The sequence below is a fragment of the Zootoca vivipara genome, chromosome 12 (assembly GCF_965207765.1).
Source record: "Zootoca vivipara chromosome 12, rZooViv2.hap1.1, whole genome shotgun sequence".
NCBI lineage: Eukaryota > Metazoa > Chordata > Lepidosauria > Squamata > Lacertidae > Zootoca > Zootoca vivipara.
Window position 1 is genome coordinate 8,719,394 of NC_142595.1, and position 18,442 is coordinate 8,737,835.

General features: G+C 45.3%; 3 protein-coding genes across 12 annotated transcripts in view; 1 reads left to right on the plus strand and 2 right to left on the minus strand.

Moving 5' to 3' along the window:
- The window catches only part of SH2D4A (SH2 domain containing 4A), a 46,608-nt gene extending 35,795 nt beyond the window's left edge, over positions 1-10,813 (minus strand). The window contains exon 1 of one of the 3 annotated variants that reach the window (XM_088656190.1): positions 10,679-10,813. The gene's annotated coding sequence lies outside the window, so the exon portion shown is untranslated. Of the gene's footprint in view, positions 1-12; positions 138-10,678 lie in introns of those variants that run through there. The other 2 variants (XM_088656193.1, XM_088656192.1) reach the window with 2 other exon arrangements.
- On the plus strand, positions 30-18,432 carry LOC118095373 (uncharacterized). Of its 5 annotated transcripts, none has more exons than XM_088656202.1 (7): positions 30-157; positions 5,506-5,568; positions 7,808-7,858; positions 8,518-8,556; positions 10,460-10,483; positions 10,771-10,857; positions 14,249-18,432. In XM_088656202.1, exons 2-7 carry the CDS (start codon positions 5,515-5,517, stop codon positions 14,594-14,596), a joined length of 603 nt encoding a protein of 200 aa, XP_088512328.1. In that variant the 5' UTR covers positions 30-157; positions 5,506-5,514; the 3' UTR covers positions 14,597-18,432. The 5 variants fall into 5 exon arrangements, with proteins under 5 accessions (XP_088512328.1, XP_088512330.1, XP_060138244.2 ...); XM_060282261.2 differs by lacking the exon at positions 30-157 and adding an exon at positions 1,687-2,589; XM_088656201.1 differs by lacking the exon at positions 30-157 and adding an exon at positions 4,469-4,533.
- Positions 17,128-18,442, minus strand: part of USO1 (USO1 vesicle transport factor) — a 47,844-nt gene continuing 46,529 nt past the window's right edge. For all 4 annotated transcript variants that reach the window (XM_035136580.3, XM_035136578.3, XM_060282253.2 and 1 more), the window contains one exon: positions 17,128-18,431. In XM_035136580.3, coding sequence (XP_034992471.1) covers positions 18,345-18,431 — 87 coding nt within the window. In that variant the 3' untranslated portion in view covers positions 17,128-18,344. The remainder of the gene's footprint in view (positions 18,432-18,442) is intronic.

Genomic DNA, 18,442 nt, shown 5'->3' on the forward strand with positions numbered 1-18,442 from the left:
GGTGTGGCTTACCTCTCTGACTCAGCAAACTGTGCTGTTAGGAGACCAGGAAGTTAATGCATCAACCTCGGGAGAGAGGTGAACCGTAACCTTTCTCCTCACTTCAAATCTTAAGAAAGGAATCTCTGGCCAATGGCAGAAGAGGACGTGCCCACAGGTAAAAGTGATAGTGACAATGAGTAAACACCAACGGAAAGAAGAGAGGTATTATTCTTCCTGGTAAACAGGCATGCACATGGGTGCAATCACACCAGTTCCCAGCACTTGTGACAGGTGGAATTTCTTGTGCCAACAGGGCCTTCCCACCCAATGTAAATAGCAGCTGGAGGGGGGGAAATTTTTGGACTGCAGTGGTTGTGTGTGTGTGTGTGAAGCTTCCCCTCCCAGTGGCATGGGCTTGGGGGGGGCAGGAGGGGGCAGTTGCCCCCCCTAGAAGCAGGGCCGCTGCCCAGCCTGCCCCGCTGCCCTCCGCCACCCGGTGCCGTCCCCCTTCTCCCTGGCTGGCTGTGGGGCGGGTGGAGGGAAAGCCAGCCAAACGCTTTGCGTGGCTCTGGAGTTTTCCCTCCACCTGACCCACAGCCAGCCGGCTAGAAGGGACGTCTCCCTTCTCCCTTGCTGGCTGCGGGGCGGGTGGAGGGAAAGCCAGCTTTCCCTCCACCCGCCCCGGCGATCACGGAGGGGGAGGAGGGGATCGGAACAGCCCGATTTCAGGCTGATCCTGGCACCCCCTCGCCCCTGCTGATCGCGGAGGGGGAGGAGGGGGTAGGAGCCGCCCGATTTCGGGCTGATCCTGGCGCCCCCTCGCCCCTGCCGATCGCGGAGGGGGAGGAGGGGGTCAGAGCAGCCCGATTTCGGGCTGATCCTGGCACCCCCTCGCCCCTGAACGACCATGGCTTTCCTTGCCCCACTGTGGCCCCTCCCCCCGTGCCTTGGCCCCACCCCTTGCCCCCCCTAATTTTGATCCTGGCTACGCCCCTGCCCAGTGGTCCATTTGCTCCCTTGCTCCCATAGCTGCTGTTTACATTTTAAAACAATGCACATTTTAATTGCATCAACACCATTAATATCGCAACGAGTATGGCCCAATGTAAACTTGGCCCGATGTCAAGACAAGCTCAAAGAGGGTGGTGGTGAGAAGTTAAGTGGAGTTATCAAAACCACTCACAGGACACAAAGATTTTACTACGTCAAAAAAAAAAGTTTTTCAAATTTAATCATGGGGTAGCGGTAGGGGCACACCTCTTTTTTTAATTCAATCCAATGATTCAAATATGAAATCCACCCATGTCTAGAAAATTGTCCACCATGCCTGGGCATAGAAAGAAGAAGGTAATTTTAGACAATTAAAACTTTTGCAATGACAGAAAAGCACACCCAGGAAGAAGTATAATTATCAAATACTTTGCAAATAAATAATCACAGGCTAAGACACGTCACACACACACACACACACACACACACACACACACACACACACACACACACTACCAGCATTCTCCAAGTGCTGATCCATAGGCAAGAGGAAGGTCTCAAGGCTCGGCAGGCTTGGGGACAACTTGAAGGTTTGCAGAAGTACAAAAAATATTTTGGGTAAAAGAACCAAATGGGCATCCCCTGCAACAGCCCAACAAGAAGTGGACTGAGCGTAGGCAAAGAGCATTGATTGATTGATTGATAGGGGGGGTGGAAAACAGGGAGAGAATGTGGAAATAAAGCATTCCTGATAGGCTTGGGGCATAAGCAGAAGTGATCTATGCATAGCAGCTGGCTTTGTCATCCTGGTGCTCCCCAGAGCTTTGGGGCAGCAACTGCACTGCAGCATTTTGTTGCAGGTGAGTTTTTGTCACTCTCTCTCCAACAGTGAACTTTGTGCTGACAGGACTGGAGCCAAAATGGGGCGCTGAGCAAAAAAGTAGAGAGAGGGTGGTATCCAGATGCACTCAGACAAGCAATATACCTATTTTTAAAACCAAAGGAGGCATAAAGGCAAAGCAGGAATAAAAACAAGAAGACCGGAGCAATGAGGTAGCCCACAGGAGTCATAGACAATAAGTGCTAGTTGGAAAATAATAAGGGCTCCTAAAACGTTAGAATACCCCGGAGGACAGAACGAGAGGAAGACTGGAGCACTGAATAGGAGCACTCAGATTAGTATCCACCTTTTAATGCAACAAACCATGGAGTCTAAATATGACCAGGTGAGTCTGCATTAGGACAGCAGCCTGGGATTTCATGTTTTGAGTCATTGCTGATTTCCCTACCACTCAGAAGGGCTTCAGTTTGATCCTGATCTGCAGACATAAGAAAGTGCACCTCTAACAAACAGGGAGATAATTATACACTTCCTTACATGAGGGATACTGTGGTTAGAGTTAGGGTAGTTGTTTGGCTATTTTTAAGCGCTTAAACGTGCCCTTCGCATTGGCTGGGTCCCGTTCCCCCCCACACCCCTTGCCCCGGCCAACAGCAATAGCTGCAACAACAATATAATTCAAGAGTCTTGGCGAAAACATGTTGTGCATCTGTTTGAGGACAGTTTTTGGGAAGAGAACTCTGCCTTGCTGAGGGTCCGTGGAAGAGATGCACTTGGTAAGCACAGATTCGGTTATTGTACTAAATTTTGTTTGCACACTAGAAAGGAAGCCTTGTGTTCGTAGCAGCTCTGTGACACTCTTTTCTCTCTCCAGTGCTGCTGCATCTTACAGAACTTAAAGCTGAGTTTCTAACATGTCAGTCAGTGCAGACCATAATGAGCTAAATGGACGGATGATCTGATTTTGCTTCTATATTTCTGTCTACACACACCTGTACCTTGTACATGTGATACTGAGTCGCTTCCTGGCAAAGATGTGAAACTGGAGTAGCTCAGTTGGTAGAGCATGAGACTCTTAATCTCAGGTTTGTGGGTTTGAGCCCCACGTTGGACAAAATATTCCTGCATTGAAGGGGGTTGGACTACATGACCCTCAGGTTCCCTTGCAGCTCTGTGGTTCTATGTGTGTATGTTGATAGTGTTATATCAATTGTTTGCACGAATTTTGTTGGGTGTGTGTCGCTGCTATTGGCGTTGTTGTTGTTTTTTGTTTCTTTATTTTAGATTTTGCTGTGATTTGTGTGGAAATTGTTCAGTTTGGTTGTGTATTTTTAAACATTTCATTTATTATATATGAGTACTTTTTTTATGCAGTAGTTATGTATTTTCAATGTTGTAGGCCGCCTTGAGCATGGTTTGAACTTTGGAAAGGCGACATACAAGTAAAATTATGCATGGATGCATGTATGTATGTTAATGTATTCCCCTGGATATACACTGGGTTTTTATTTACTTAACACTAACATTTATATTACGGGATGTGGGTAGTGCTGTGGTCTAAACCACTGAGTCTCTCAGACTTGCCGATTAGGAGATCAGCGGTTCAAATTCCCGTTACTGGGTGAGCTCCGGTTGCTTGGTCCCAGCTCCTGCCAACCTAGCAGTTCGAAAGCACGTCGAAGTGCAAGTAGATAAATAGGTACCACTCCGGCGGGAAGGTAAACGCCGTTTCCATGCTCTGCTCTGGTTTCAGTGTTCCGTTGTGCCAAAAGTGGCTTAGTCATGCTGGCCACATGACCCGGAAAAACTGTGTCTGCAGACAAACGCCAGCTCCCTCGGCCTGTAAAGTGAGATGAGCGCCACAACCCCAGAGTCGTCTGCGACTGGACTTAACTGTCAGGTGTCCTTTACCGTTACCTTTTATTGACCATATCAAAATGCTTGGTCCTAGGATAGTAATGCCAACAGGTGACCCAAAAGCTGGTTTTGGTCTCCGAAGCCATTTTATGCGGCCTCCGGTAATGAACCTATCATATTTTAAACAAGATGTGACAAAGCATTTGTCTAAAGTTGCAGTGGTAAAATGGGTTGGGTTGGGGAATCAAAGTTGTAAGACAGAGAGTCACTCTCCTACATTCCATTGCCTCCTGTAACATTCACAAAATAACAGGGGATTTAAAAATTAAGTACTTATATTTAGGGGTTTTCCTGGGGGGCCCGGTACTGAGAGGTCTTGACTGCTAACATGACACCAACTTTATTTTTTGTGCAGCCCGACTCTAATAAAGGGGGTTTCTTTTGTACACTTTCGTCTGCCAGAATGCTGCTTGGTGAACAGAGCTATCCCCAAGAGATTAAAGGGTTTGAGATTCGGGCACTGCCCCATATTCTGCTCCATCTAAAAACATGTTTGCAAATGTCTCTTAGTAAGGTGGTCCACAAAGGGAAGAGATGTTGAGCAACTTGGTCAGGTGCATTGTATGTTAGACATATGGAAATTGCACAAATTAGTTCCTTCCTGGAAGGCCAAAGGCAGCAACACTTCTGAATACCAGTTTCTAGGAACCCAGAGAGGGGAAAGTTTCCCCTTAGTTCTCAGGTCCTATTTGCTGGTTTCCCCACAGGCATTTGCTCCTCTTTTGTGGCTAACGCAGGCAAAACAGTCTGATTATGATTGTATAGCAGACATTATTGTTTACCCAATGTCGGCCCACAGCGAAGTAAGTAATCTATCGATATCTTGCTTTTCTACCCATAAAGCATTAACACACACACACCTATTTAAACCACTTTGCCTGACTGGTTCGACTGTCTGACAAGCAATCACATTTACAAGCACTGGCAAATATTAAATAGATGTTTTTGGTAGGTTTAAAACCCCAAGTGCCAAGTTCCTTCTAGGAACAGGAACAGTAAACAGCTATTCTTGCCAGGCTACATCACTTCTTCCTTTAAAAATAAATAAATCAGTTTTCGTTCAAGATTTCCTTGTGTTACAAAATACAGTCATACCTCGGTTTAAGTATGCTTCGGTTTGAGTACTTTCAGTTTAAGTACTCCACGGACCCGTCTGGAACGGATTAATCCACTTTCCATTACTTTCAGTGGGAAAGTTCATTTCAGGTTAAGTACGCTTCAGGTTAAGTACGGACTTCCAGAACCAATTACACTCATACTTCAGGTTAAGTACGCTTCAGGTTGAGTACTCCGCGGACCCGTCTGGAACGGATTAATCCACTTTCCATTACTTTCAATGGGAAAGTTCGCTTCAGGTTAAGTACGCTTCAGTTTAAGTACTCCACGGACTGTCTGGAACGGATTAATCCACTTTCCATTACTTTCAATGGGAAAGTTCGCTTCAGGTTAAGTACGCTTCAGGTTAAGTACAGACTTCCAGAACCAATTGTGTACTTAAACCGAGGTACCACTGTAAACAAATAGGCTACATCAGTTCTGACTGCAAGTGTGTCTGTTGTGGAGGGGCAAACAGCAGAATGCTCTCCCAGGTAGAAAGAGTGCCACCCAGATATACTCCCCTCCTACAAATATTTCACTTGGTGATATTGAACAGGGGGCAAAAGGAAGAGCTCAAGTCTCCCCTTAACCTCAGACCCAGAATCTTGAGCCCAATGAACAGGCTTCTTCGGTAGCAACTGAAATGGCAAAATACTGCTTTGCTCTTTCGTTGGCAGCCCCTCGCAATGATGAAACACGCAGACCTGCATTTTCTCCTCGGAATTATCCTTTCTCCTGCGGTGAGTATTCCCCAGGTCTTCAGTCCCCAGCATCTCTAGTTAGGGCTTGGAGAAACTTCAGTCAGAACCCTGGAGAGCTGCTGCCAGTCAATACTTGAGCAATGTGGCAGCTTCCTCTGCGATTCCTATATGTCCTAATGATCAAGCCAAGGGAATCGAGTGGCATTGTGGTCTAAACTATGGGTAGGCAAACTAAGGCCCGGGGGCCAGATGTGGCCCAAGCGCCTTCTAAATCCGGACCACAGACGGTCCAGGAATCAGCGTGTTTTTACATGAGTAGAATGTGTCCTTTTATTTAAAATGCATCTCTGGGTTATTTGTGGGGCATAGGAATTCGTTCATTTTTTTTCTTCAGAATATAGTCCGCCGTCCGCCCCCCAAGGGCTGAGGGACCGTGGCCCGGCCCCCTGCTGAAAAAGTTTGCTGATCCCTGGTAAACCACTGAACCTCTTATGCTTGCCGATTGGAAGGTTGGTGGTTCGAATCCCTGCGACGGAGTGAGCTCCCGTTGCTCTGTCCTAGCTCCTGCCCACCTAGCAGTTCGAAAGCACACCAGTGCAAGTAGATAAATAGGTATCGCTGGGGCGGGAAGGTAAACGGCGTTTCCGTGCACTCTGGCTTCCATTGTGCCAGAAGCGGTTTAGCTATGCTGGCCACATGACCTGGAATGCTGTCTGTGGACAAACAGTGGCCCCTCAGCCTGAAAGTGCCACAACCCCAGAGTCGTCTGCGACTGGACTTAACCGTCCAGGGGTCCTTTACCTTTACCTTTTTATGATCAAGCATTGGAGGAAGGGCTGGGGATGCTTCAGTTCAACGCCTGTACATAGCTGCCAAGTCTCCCGTATTCCCAGGGAAATCCCTGTTTTTCCAGCTGTTCCTAGCTGAAAAAACGGATTTTTTTTCTTTTTCCCCGGTTTATTCTGGCACGGCGGCTATTTTGGAACTGGGCGGAGCATGCTCAGAAACGACTTTTGATGCTGCTCTGCCCAGTTCCAAAATGGCTGCAGTGCGACTTCTGGTGCGACAGCCATTTTGAAACTGGGTAAAGCAGCATCAAAAGTCACTTCTGAGCATGCTCCGCCCAGTTCCAAAATGGCGGCAGCGCTACTTCCGGTCTGCTACTTCCGGCCCGGTCCCTTATTTCTCTGACAGCAACTTGGCAGGTATGCGCCTGTAGCATGCTTGCTTGCAAGTAGGACTCTGAGATGGGTGATTAGACATTATGCCAGTGGTGCTCAAACTGTTTTTCTCCGAGCCACACTTTCAGAATAAAAATTTACTCACGCCACCAAGTTTTTTAATTATCGACCTGTCAATAAACATCACTGATTATTTTATTGTCCTGTTGACAACAGGACATCATCTTCCTGAGGGCAGCAGACTAACTTGGGGGGTACAGGGCAAGCCGCAAGGTATATGTGCCCACCTCCCCCAGCATTTCCTGCGTGTGGGATCTGCTTCACACTGCCTAATGGTAGGGCCGGTGTTGGTAGGAAATCGTTAAAAGTCCTTAACAGGAACAGCAGTCTACGCTTTACGTAACACAGGCAAAGTATTAATAAGATGATAATGTATACAGTTGTACTTTAGATCTCAAACGCCTTGGCTTCCATATTGGCTCCCGAATGATCGGAACCCGGAAGTGAGTGTTCCAGTTTTCGAACGATTTTCGGAAGCCGAACACGTGACGGGCCTTCCACTGCTTCCGAGTTTCCTGCAGCCAATCAGAAGCTGCGTTTGGGTTTCCGAACATTTTGGAAGTCGAACGGACTTCTGGAACAGATTCTGTTTGACTTCCAAGGTACGACTGTATCTGCAAGAAAGGGGTCTTCCTTTGGAAATGAAAAAATTAGCTACAGGTTTTTTGTTTCTGCTTATTGAACTTCTCTCAAAAAGGGTAAATCCAGATTAAATGGATTGAACGACGCATCAAACAGCCTTAATTTCCTTACATTTAATTGGTTTTTAAAAAATGGCTCAGCTGTCCCTTTCCAGGTGCATCAGATATTCCAAAATCCCTTGGGCATGTTGGATGCCCCTAATCAGGGCTTTTTTTCAGCTGGAACTCTATTTCGGCCCCTCTCAGGTGGGCGCCATTGCCATTCTAAGAGAATGAGGGAGGTTTTTAGGGTGAGTTCAGGCACCTCCTTTTCTAGAAAAATAGCACTGTCCCTAATGATCACCACATATTGCAATAAATTTGTGATTATATATTGTGTTTCTATTTCTTGGGCAGATTGTGGCAACCTATCCCGTTTCAGACCACGGGGCTCACTATTCAAAACTGGTAAGTGCAAAGTTCAGCAGCAGCTGTTGTTGTGTTAAAATTAACATGCACTTTAATTAAAATTAAAATTTTAATTAAAATTAATCGATGAAGCAATTAAATACATTAAAATTCAATTTTAATGTATTTAATTTTAATATGCACTAAACGAAACACGGAGGTCAACATCAAAAGAGATGTTGTGAAACATGTTTCAAGTATAATTGCACTTCATCAAGGGAAACAGTGCCTCCTATATCCTAATTATGCATAAGTTAAACTGCATAGCAAAAATTTAGCCTTTCTTTGATCCATTCAAGCTTTTTCCACCTCCCATGCTGGCCAGACCATTGTCATTCAGGAGGACTGCCGGCCTTCAGCAATAAAGCAGCGAAATGATGTATAGTCCATTAACCCCAGAGCTTAAAACTATGCAAAACATTGCTTCCCTTCTGAAGGCAGCCACTAGCTGCTTCAAAGGGACTTTAAAACACTATTGTGACCTGCTGTGTAAGGAAATAGGAATTAAAACTCGTGCCTCTCTGAAAGTAAGTCCAGAAATAGAGTGTATGTGTTGCAAAAAACAACAACTGCAAATAATCACACAGGCATTATTTTTACATGTGCACCTAGAGTCTAGACATATAAAAATAACCTTCCCTTCCCTTGTCCTTCAATAGGTCTCAAGAATCAACAGCTACAAACCTTTCCCGCAGCAGGTATAATGAATCTCTTACACCAATCGCTGCTAGTTTGGAATGAAATAAAATTGGAATTTTGCAATCTATTCCAAGATACTGTTCAGATCATACATACAGAACTGTTTTGCCGATAAGTCTGCCCGCCTCTTCCTCAAGTTACGGTTTTCTGCTTGTGTTTTATCTGTTTTGGCTATATCTTTTACCCCCCTCACCCTGAGATAGGTGTGTGTGGAAACGATGCATAAATACATAAAATAACAAATTACACACAAAATACAATGGGGCAGTGGGTAAATAAAGCAGCATTTCGGTCTATTTAGGAAGCGGTAGGTACAAATACCCCCTTGTGGTGCAGAAACCGAAAACTGAGGCAGTATTAAAGGTAAAGGACCCCTGACAGTTAAGTCCAGTGGCGAACAACTCTGGCGTTGCGGTGCTCATCTCGCTTTACTGGCCGAGGGAGCCAGCGTACAGTTTCTGGGTCATGTGGCCAGCATGACTAAGCCGTTTCTGTCAAACCAGAGCAGCGTACTGAAGCCCCGTTTACCTTCCCGCCGGAGTGGTACCTATTTATCTACTTGCACTTTGATGTGCTTTCGAACTGCTAGGAGCTGGAACCGACCAACGGAAGCTCACCCCGTTGCGGGGATTTGAACCACCGACCTTCTGATCGGCAAGCCCAAGAGGTCAGTGGTTTAGACCACAGTGCCACCCACAATAGGTCTCCCCAATTGTCTGTGTTCACCTGACAATGATGGACCTTGAGGTGCCAATGGACTTCTGGAAATGTGGGATTTATTTATTCAGGGCAGAGGTCTTCCCCAGCAGGGAGCTACCCGTTCCGCCTGCAAAAAGTTAAGGTGGGCAGAAGCACTGTTGGCTGGAGGACAAATGGGGCATCCTGGAGGAGGAGGGGGAGCGCTGAGCTGGCTTGGGACCCACTGGATCCCATGCCAACTGCACTTCCATGACTTGAAGCAGTGGGATAATAATAATAATAATAATAATAATAATAATAATAATAATAATAACAACAACAACAACAATATATTATTTATACCCCGTCCATCTGGCTGGGTTCCCCCAGCCACTCTGGGCGGCTCCCAACAAAACATTAAAATACAGACATCAAACATTAAAAGCTTCCCTAAACAGGGCTGCCTTGAGATGCCTTCTAAAGGTCTGGTAATTGTTGTTCTCTTTGAACTCTGGTGGGAGGGCATTCCACAGGGTGGGTGCCACTACCGAGAAGGCCCTCTGCCTGGTTCCCTGTAACCTGGCTTCTCGTAGTGAGGGAACCACCAGAAGACCCTCGGCGCTGGACCTCAGTGTCCGGGCAGAACGATGGGGGTGGAGACGCTCCTTCAGGTATACTGGACCGAGGCCGTTTAGGGCTTTAAAGGTCAGCACCAACACTTTGAATTGTGCTCGGAAACGTACTGGGAGCCAATGTTATGTGGTCTCGGCGGCCGCTCCCAGTCACCAGCCTAGCTGCCGCATTCTGGGTTAGTTGTAGTTTCCGGGTCACCTTCAAAGGTAGCCCCACATAGAGCGCATTGCAATAGTCCAAGCGGGAGATAACTAGAGCATGCACCACTCTGGCCAGACAGTCCGCGGGCAGGTAGGGTCTCAGCCTGCGTACCAGATGGAGCTGATAAACAGACCAGTTGCTACACCAGCTCTAAGTTGGCACAGCCCAGAGCAGTCTTTTGCCTGCTTCTCCACCTTCCTCCCTGGGAGGAACCAGACTTGACAGTGGTTTTGCCGCCCCATCGCCCCCCTACGGTTCTCCTGACCAGGGCTTGGATTGCGCAGTTGTTTTTCATTTTCTCACCCTGCCCATTTCACCCGCGTATTAGCAGGACAGAAAAGGGAAAGAAGGTTGACCACTCCTTATTTTTGTTCTTCCGCTTTCCCACAGGTGATCCTGCCGCAACAGCTTTGTGTAAGTGTTTGCTAATCTCCAAACTCCCCTTCAGAAAATCTGCCCAACCCTTTCCTAAAGAAATGAAAGTCTGCTATCTTACATATTGAAGCCAATGTTCATTAAAGATATATACCGTTCACCTGCTCGGGGCAGCCATCTGAGAGCACTGATGTTTCTTTCCAAAACTCAGAGAGGGAAAATGAGGACTAGTACCTTGTTTTGCAGATTTTAGACATCATGCCAGATCCATCTCGAGAAGGCGGCATGAATCCTGACTTTTCTGTTCCTCTGTCTCTCCCCTACAGAGTGGAGCTCGCCTGCCTTTTGCAGACAGCAGTGACAGCAGCGGTAGCCTAGGCTACTGGGCAAGTCGCTGCACGTTCCAGAGACTGGTAATTTACCCATAAACTTGTTTTTGTCTCGCCCAGGGATGGGCAACCTGAGGGCTTAATGTGGCGCGTTGCTCTTTGGCCTGCTTTAAAAAGGGGTCACGCATCGAGCAGGATCTGTCCCTCCCTTGCTAGCCTCCTGGATGAGGAGGAAGGCGAAATTAGAAAGAGAGAAGGGCGTGTGTGTGTGTGTGTCTCAGAAAGTGAGAAAATAATGTCCGTGCCACCAGAACAGGCCCCTGCGGAGGCGGCACTCAACTAAGTTTTACTCAAAGTAGACCCACTGAAGCGAATGAACATCACTAAGCAAGCTCTGCTGATTTCAGTGGGTCTTCTGTGAGTAAAACTTTGCTGAATGCTCCCTGTGTGTTTCACAGCAACAGCCATCCCTTCCTCGCTGTTTTAATATTTGCTCAGCTGCCCTCACGTCTGGTTGGGGGAAATCAAGCAAGTTGAGATTTGGGTCCAACTTCCTGTTTCTAAATCACTTCTCGTAACTACATACACCTGTAAGATTCCTAAACAGGTGACTTTTTTTAAAAAAAAATGTAAGGCTCCTGATTTATTATTTCACCTGCACTGAAAATTACCAATAAGACAAAACAATCAACGGGGCTCAGAACTGTGTTCTGATTTATAATGTGATGCGCAGGATATAAAATTGTGATGGCATCCCTAATAATGAAGCACTGAGGGCAGGTGTTGGGGCCCCCACAGCTACCTGGAAACAAGGCAAGCCTGGGAAGATTTTCAACCTGAAAAACAAAAAAGTAGCCATTGCTGCCCTGTGAAGGGAATTTGAACACACAATGGCTGGATAAACACCATCCATAAAGCTATTGACTCCCCTGCCAATAATCTGGGAACTGTAGTTTGTCAAGGGTTCTGTGAGGGGCAAACTAAATTTTCCAGGTTTTTTTTTGGGGGGGGAGTCATGTGTTCCAAATTCAAATGTTACACAGGGCTAGGCGTATTTGAGCAAATCCGAAGTAAGACTTTTAACCTCTTCCCAGAGGGAAGCATGCAAGCCTTGGGAGCAAGCCCTGCTGAGAGGGCCATAATAATAATAATAATAATAATAATAATAATTATTATTATTATTATTATTATTATTATTATTATTATTATTATTTATACCCCGCCCTCCCCGGGCAAAACCAGGCTCAGAGCGGCTAACATCAAATGTATTAACATATTAACATAAAATCGGGCAATCAATTAAAATACATCCTAAAATCAGATCAGAATAAAATCCAATCAGATGGCAACCCGCAGATTAGGGTTGGGGACCTTAAATGCTCACCAGGCCTAGCTGTTTGTACTGAACTTATATGGGCCTGTGAGAAAAATTGGGAGGCCACTTTCATGCAAGTTCTTATGAACGGGGAGGGGGAGTCAGGCTGAACCACGACCAAAGGCCTGGCAGAACACCTCTGTCTTTCAGGCCCTGCGGAAAGATGTCAAATCCCGCAGGGCCCTGGTCTCTTGCAACAGAGCGTTCCACCAGGCCGGGGCCACGATCAAAAAGGCCCTGGCCCTGGTCGAGACCAGTCTAATCTCCTTGAGGCTTGGGACCTCCAAGATGTTATTATTTGCGGGCCGTGAGATCCTCTGTGGGGCATACCAGGAGAGGCGGTCCCGTAGGTACGAGGTACTTAGTATTTCAGACAGGGCAGATAAGCGTGGTGAAAAGCGCAAGTTGTGAGGGCTGTTTTCCTGCATCTGTAATGCCTACAGCCGCTCAGTGTTGCACTGCATCCAGCAATTGCTGGCGGCATTTCCCGAACCACAAGCCACACAGTGTGATTTGGAACAGTATTGAAGGCAGTGCTGGAAAGAGAAGTTACTGCATTTTCACAGCTCTTAAAATTGTAGCGTATTCTCAGTAACACAGTGCCACCTTGTGGGAACAGGTAGGTAGCCGTGTTAGTCTGGCATAGTCAAAACAAAATAAAAAATGACAAACTTAGTTGGTCTCTAAGGTGCTATTGGAAAGAAATTTTTTTTTTATTTTGTTTCGACCTTGTGGGAAGTTTAGGTTGATTACAACGCACTAAAAACGTGCTGAAAAATTCTTGAGGTAATAATACTCAGTGACGAATTCTTTCAAACCGCAGTGATGCTTTGGAGCAGATCCTTATCCTTTGCTCCTAGCTGCAAGAGTGGCCTGGATCCGTACATCTGAGAAGTGTTATATACTCGGGGTATGTAAGCTGGGATAGGTAGATTCTATCTGTATTCCAGAATACCTCAGCAGAACAGGCAGAGAGCATTTTCGTCCCAACAGCCCCAAACCCCAGTGTATGAGAAGGGTAGACAAAGGGCTGCAGGATTAAAGGAAACTTAATAATCAGGGAGGTTGTTAAATGTCTTACTTATGCAAGAGGCCATTTTACTTCTGGTGTGTTTACTGCCACGCAGAATTAAAGATATATAATAATAATAACAATAATAATATTTATACCCTGCCCATCTGGCTGGGTTTCCCCAGCCACTCTGGGCGGCTTCCAACCGAATATTAAAAACAGTACAGCATCAAACATTAAAAACGTCCCTAAATAGGGCCGCCTTCAGTTATCTTCTAAAAGTAAAATAGTTGCTTATTGCCTTGACATCTGCTGGGAGGGCGTTCCACAGGGCGGGTGCCACTACCGAGAAGGCCCTCTGTCTGGTTCCCTGTAACCTCACTTCTCGCAATGAGGGAACTGCCAGAAGGCCCTCGGTACTGGACCTCAGTGTCCGGGCTGAATGATGGGGGTGGAGACGCTCCTTCAGGTATACAGGACCGAGGCCGTGTAGGGCTTTAAAGGTCAGTACCAACACTTTGAATTGTGCTCGGAAACGTATTGGGAGCCAGTGTAGATCTCTATATTAAAGATGGCCTTTCTCTCCTTCAATGAGTGATTTTAAGTCATATATTACAATATTGGGCAATTCTATTTGTAAGGCAGATCAACATTACCACCCATTGCAAATGTAGGCTAAGGCTGAGAGATGAGTAGCTTGCCTAAGTCCATCTAAGTGAGTTCGTGGCAGAGGCAACCCTTGTGCTGGGGGACTTTTCAGTTTCACAGCTCCCATTTCCTTGGCTCGTTTGCTTTCAACAGGCATCTGTATTGAGGCTGCATCATGGAATCATAGAACTGTAGTTTAGAGGGACCCTGCGGATCATCTAGTCCAACCCCTTGCAATGCAGGAATATGTAACTGTCCCCTATGAGGCTTGAACCTGCAACCTTGGGTGTTATCAGCGCCGTGCTGTAGCCAACTGGTAATATGCAAACTCTTGATTTGATGAGCCAGTTGGTTTGAGCAAGTTGGCTTCTATTGGTTGGCAACTCTCACCACAAAAGGTTCAGTCCAGCATGTTCACAATTCTTGCATTTTCTTCACAGCCCAGCCAATGGCTCCACACAATGGCAAAAACCCCCAGAAGGCAAACAGACATGTTGGCAATGAAGGCCCCAAACGTTCCGGCATCCAGCACGATGAAGCCGGGTGTAAGAGTAGACCTCCTTGGAGCCACATCACCATTTACTTTTCTGAAGATCCACACTCCAAGCTACTTGCCGGCCCGGCCCAGTAGCATTCCTGCTGCATTCACTCACGCCAAGCCCTTGGGACCCGATTCAGAGACCCGAGGAAGTGACTACCCAGTGATTACGAGAGAGTCTCCTCTAGACAGCCTAGCTACAACACGCCCCACCTCTCATACCACCAAAGAACCCAGAGGGGATGCTTAACCAGAAATCCACGCATCCTGGTTCTATAAAACAGCCCATATATAACTGGGCTTCTGGTACTGAAGAGACAGCTAATACCCAGGAGCATTTCCGGTGTGATTTGCAGCCGATTCCAGAGAAAATGTAGGGGGAACGGAGCAAGCCCATTAAACAGGTTCAAATGACACTTCTGTAACTTATGCATGCGACTTGAGAAAATTTGCATTGTTTATTCCAATTCTCTCAGTAATAGAACTATGCAAGCCATGAAGCTCTGCCGCTAACCACTATTCCTTCTTACTCAGCCACCCATCAGGCTTCTGCAATTTCAACAGGCCTTGCTCACGGTTTGGAGCGCAAGATCACAGCTTAACCACTAGAAACCTATAGGGAGCTAGAGTTCTCGGGGAAAGGAATTCTGCCCTCGGTACTATGTTGTTTCATCGAAAAACATGGGATTCCTGACACAGGGAAGTGCAGAATGATGACGGCAGTAGCAGGGAAAATGTGTGACTCTTGCCTCCTGTCTGTCCTCCGTATGATTTGACAGCAAGATTTCCCACCCATTCATAATTTCCATTTATTCCTATTTTTCTCTCTTAAGGACACCCCAATGGGGAACTATACATTTAATTTAGCCAAGGATGGGCCATCTAGTTGCTGTTACACGGCAATGTCCATCATCCCGGACAGCATGGCAGGAGCCGAAGGGAGTTTGAAAAGTGGCACAGTGCCCATCTGAAAAGCCACATATATCTCATCCCTGATTGCCCTTTGATTTCCTGTGCTGGTTAGTCCTCCCACGGTGAAAAATTGGTGATGTTTTGCAATTTCAGTCTTTCCTAAATAATAATAATAAAAAAGCAAAAGACACTTGAGTGCATTCTTATACTATTGCCACAATAAGCCTTTCAATGCTCTGTTCATTTTGGCATGATAACTAATCCACCTGTTGACCAGGGGAAATCGGGTAATTGGTGTTTCACTGGATAGGGCAAAGACCTCTAAAAAAAGTGTGCAGGCCTTTCAGCAGGAGCACTGTTTTGTGGCCTTGCCACTTTTGAGAATTTCTGCCCCAACTGTTGTTGGCATGTGCCTGTCTCAAGAGACAATGGAGTGCGCCAACAGGGGTGAAGTCAAATAGCTGCGTTAGGCAGCTGCCCAAGGCACAAGCCTGGGCAGCGCATCTGGAGGTCCTGGGCTGCCCAGAGGGTAAGACCACCCTCTAGGCATCGCTGATGTGGTCCAAAGGAAAACAGTGATATGTTTGGCACTAGCTTGGCTGCAGGAGTTGATGGAAGGAGGCGTACAAGGCGCCATCCAACCATCTTAAGGACTCCACTCCTGATTTGTGTAGGGTTTACTCCTTAGCCTTTTCTTCTCCTGAAGATATCCCACAGGCAGGGGAGGTTGAGGATCAGAGTTTTCCTTCTAGATGAGCTATCTTCCCAGGTTTGACCAGCCCCATCTGCCTCCTTTTAAATCTCACCCTGATGGTCAGGGTCAGATGTCCTAAACTCAACATAAAACAACCCCATGGCGGAAGCTACATAGTCAGCCTGGCGCCTGTGTTAAATAGAACTGCTTATTTTTTTGGGGGGGGGGAATGCATGGGGTAGGTGTCTTAAGAAGTATGCCCTGCCACATGTTACAGATCTGGCGGAAAAGACAGTCACGGAATATATAAGAAGAACAAAAATTAGAACCCAGCCGTGACAAATCTCTGAAACGAGATGTAATTTAGTGAAAAATACTGAACTTAAACTAAACACCACTCAAAGAATATAATGGGTATAAACCTCTCAAAAGACTAGATGAGATAAGGACATAAATTTACAAAATAACCTCTGAACTAAAGACTTTAGTTCAGAGGTTATTTTGTAAATAAATTTCAAAATTACATCTCTAAATTACATCTCGTTTCAGGGATTTGTCACGGCTGGGTTCTAATTTTTGTTCTTGCATGTTACAGAACGGCAGATTACACCTTTGTAATTGGACAAATTGCACAGAGGCAAGGAAGATTCTTTGAGTGGTAATCTGAAATTAAATGATTATTTAGAAGACCGCTTTGGGACGTGTATAATTTGCATGCAATTATACACTTGCAAATTCTGTTCCTATGATATAGCTTTAAAACTTCTGCACAACCTCTTACTAGTAATGAATGCATTTTAACAAAGTATTCCAGTTAAAAAGAGGCCTCGGGGGAAATGTTAAAAAGGGCTGGGAAAGACAACTGCTTGTGGAGCAGAAGAGCTGCTACAACACAAGACTTGACAAAAGCTTCCTAGGAACTACCATAACTTGCCACTGTGAATTAGGGCTGCTGAACTTCAGTCCCTGAAGTTAACTGAGTTCTGTGGGCAACTAGTTCCTGCAGTTTGCAATATTGAAGTCTCAGCTTTGTGACACTCTGGATGCAACCCTTCCTGTTCCTTGCACATAGAAGCAGATATATTGGTTAAAAAAAACCCAAAAGCAACCCATGTTGGACAGCAGAAAGCCTTTTGCACATGGAATATCCATATTTCCAAAGAGGGATTACAATATCGAGGTAGCATTCCAATTTATTTTGCTGCAACTCAGCTTATGTTACCTGTATCTTGACAAACTGGTAAGTACAAAATAGAGTATCTAAAAATACATTTTTTTGTATAGCATTGGCCTAAATCCTACTTACTTTAGAGTTAAGAAGTAACTGTTCTGTAAGCTGAGTCAATAATTGGAATGAACAGAAACAGCTCTACAAATTTTGCAAACATCTTTACCAATTTGCCATGTTTCCCTGATAGGTGCTATGTTTGATAGCATTTTAACAAGTCAACCTTTTTCTTTTTCTAAAAAAAATTAAGACTATTCCAAATACAGCAGCATTCAAGAAACATGATTTAAAGCAGTCAGAAGTAAACCAAGTAAATGAATACTAAATAGTTATAGCATCTATTTTTATTACCAAAACAGCAAGTTGATGCAGCAACTGCACTTAATTTCTCTTTTTAAAAAAATCTTACCTATTGGGCGCAAAAGTCAATAAATTATAATTGATCAGTATGTGATTTTAATAATAGAACAAAAGGCTTGTTTTTAACGTGATAATCTGGTAGCATCTTAAAAACTTTTGCATGGGTTTTTGCTAAGAATAAAAAAAATCTGCTTTAATATGCTACCAAATGCTGCTATTTGTCTACGGAAATCCCTCCCAAGTTGATTCGGTTTCTCTTTTTCTTCTGAGGTACAGAACGCAGCCATTTCAGGTGCAAGGCACTCAATGCTGTACAGTTCCTCTCACTCAAAAACCCACGACAAGCAGCCAAAAGGTAAAAAACCCTTAACTTGCCAGTCCCCATACACTCCAGTAATAATTTGAGTTCTCTCCATGCTGAATACAGGAAGCAATGATTTCATTCAACAGATGTTAAATCATATACATACCACATTTAATCACACCGAAGATCCAAATTAGATAATGACAAACACATGGAACATATGCAAATGCCAACACGCTTGGTTAACCAAACTGTTACCGCCAATGCTTCTGGAAAGCATCTAAAACAGCTCCTAGTGTGTTAACAATTTGGTTCGGATGTGCGTGTAAAACTTAAAACGGGAGACTTCTGTTTCAGCTACAAAGCATTTTTCAACTTCACATCAGAAACTCAGGACTAGTGATCCTTCCGCTTCTTTAACCAGGTATTTTGCATCACAAGGCCATCAACATTTATTTTTATAATGCAGTACAGGATTCCCATATTTGACACAATAAAGCTTAATTATCTTCCTCGTCGTCTTCCTCATCCTCCCCTTCATCTTCCTCCCCTTGGTCGCCAGATTCCAGTTCATCGTCATCTTCAACCTTCAAAAGAA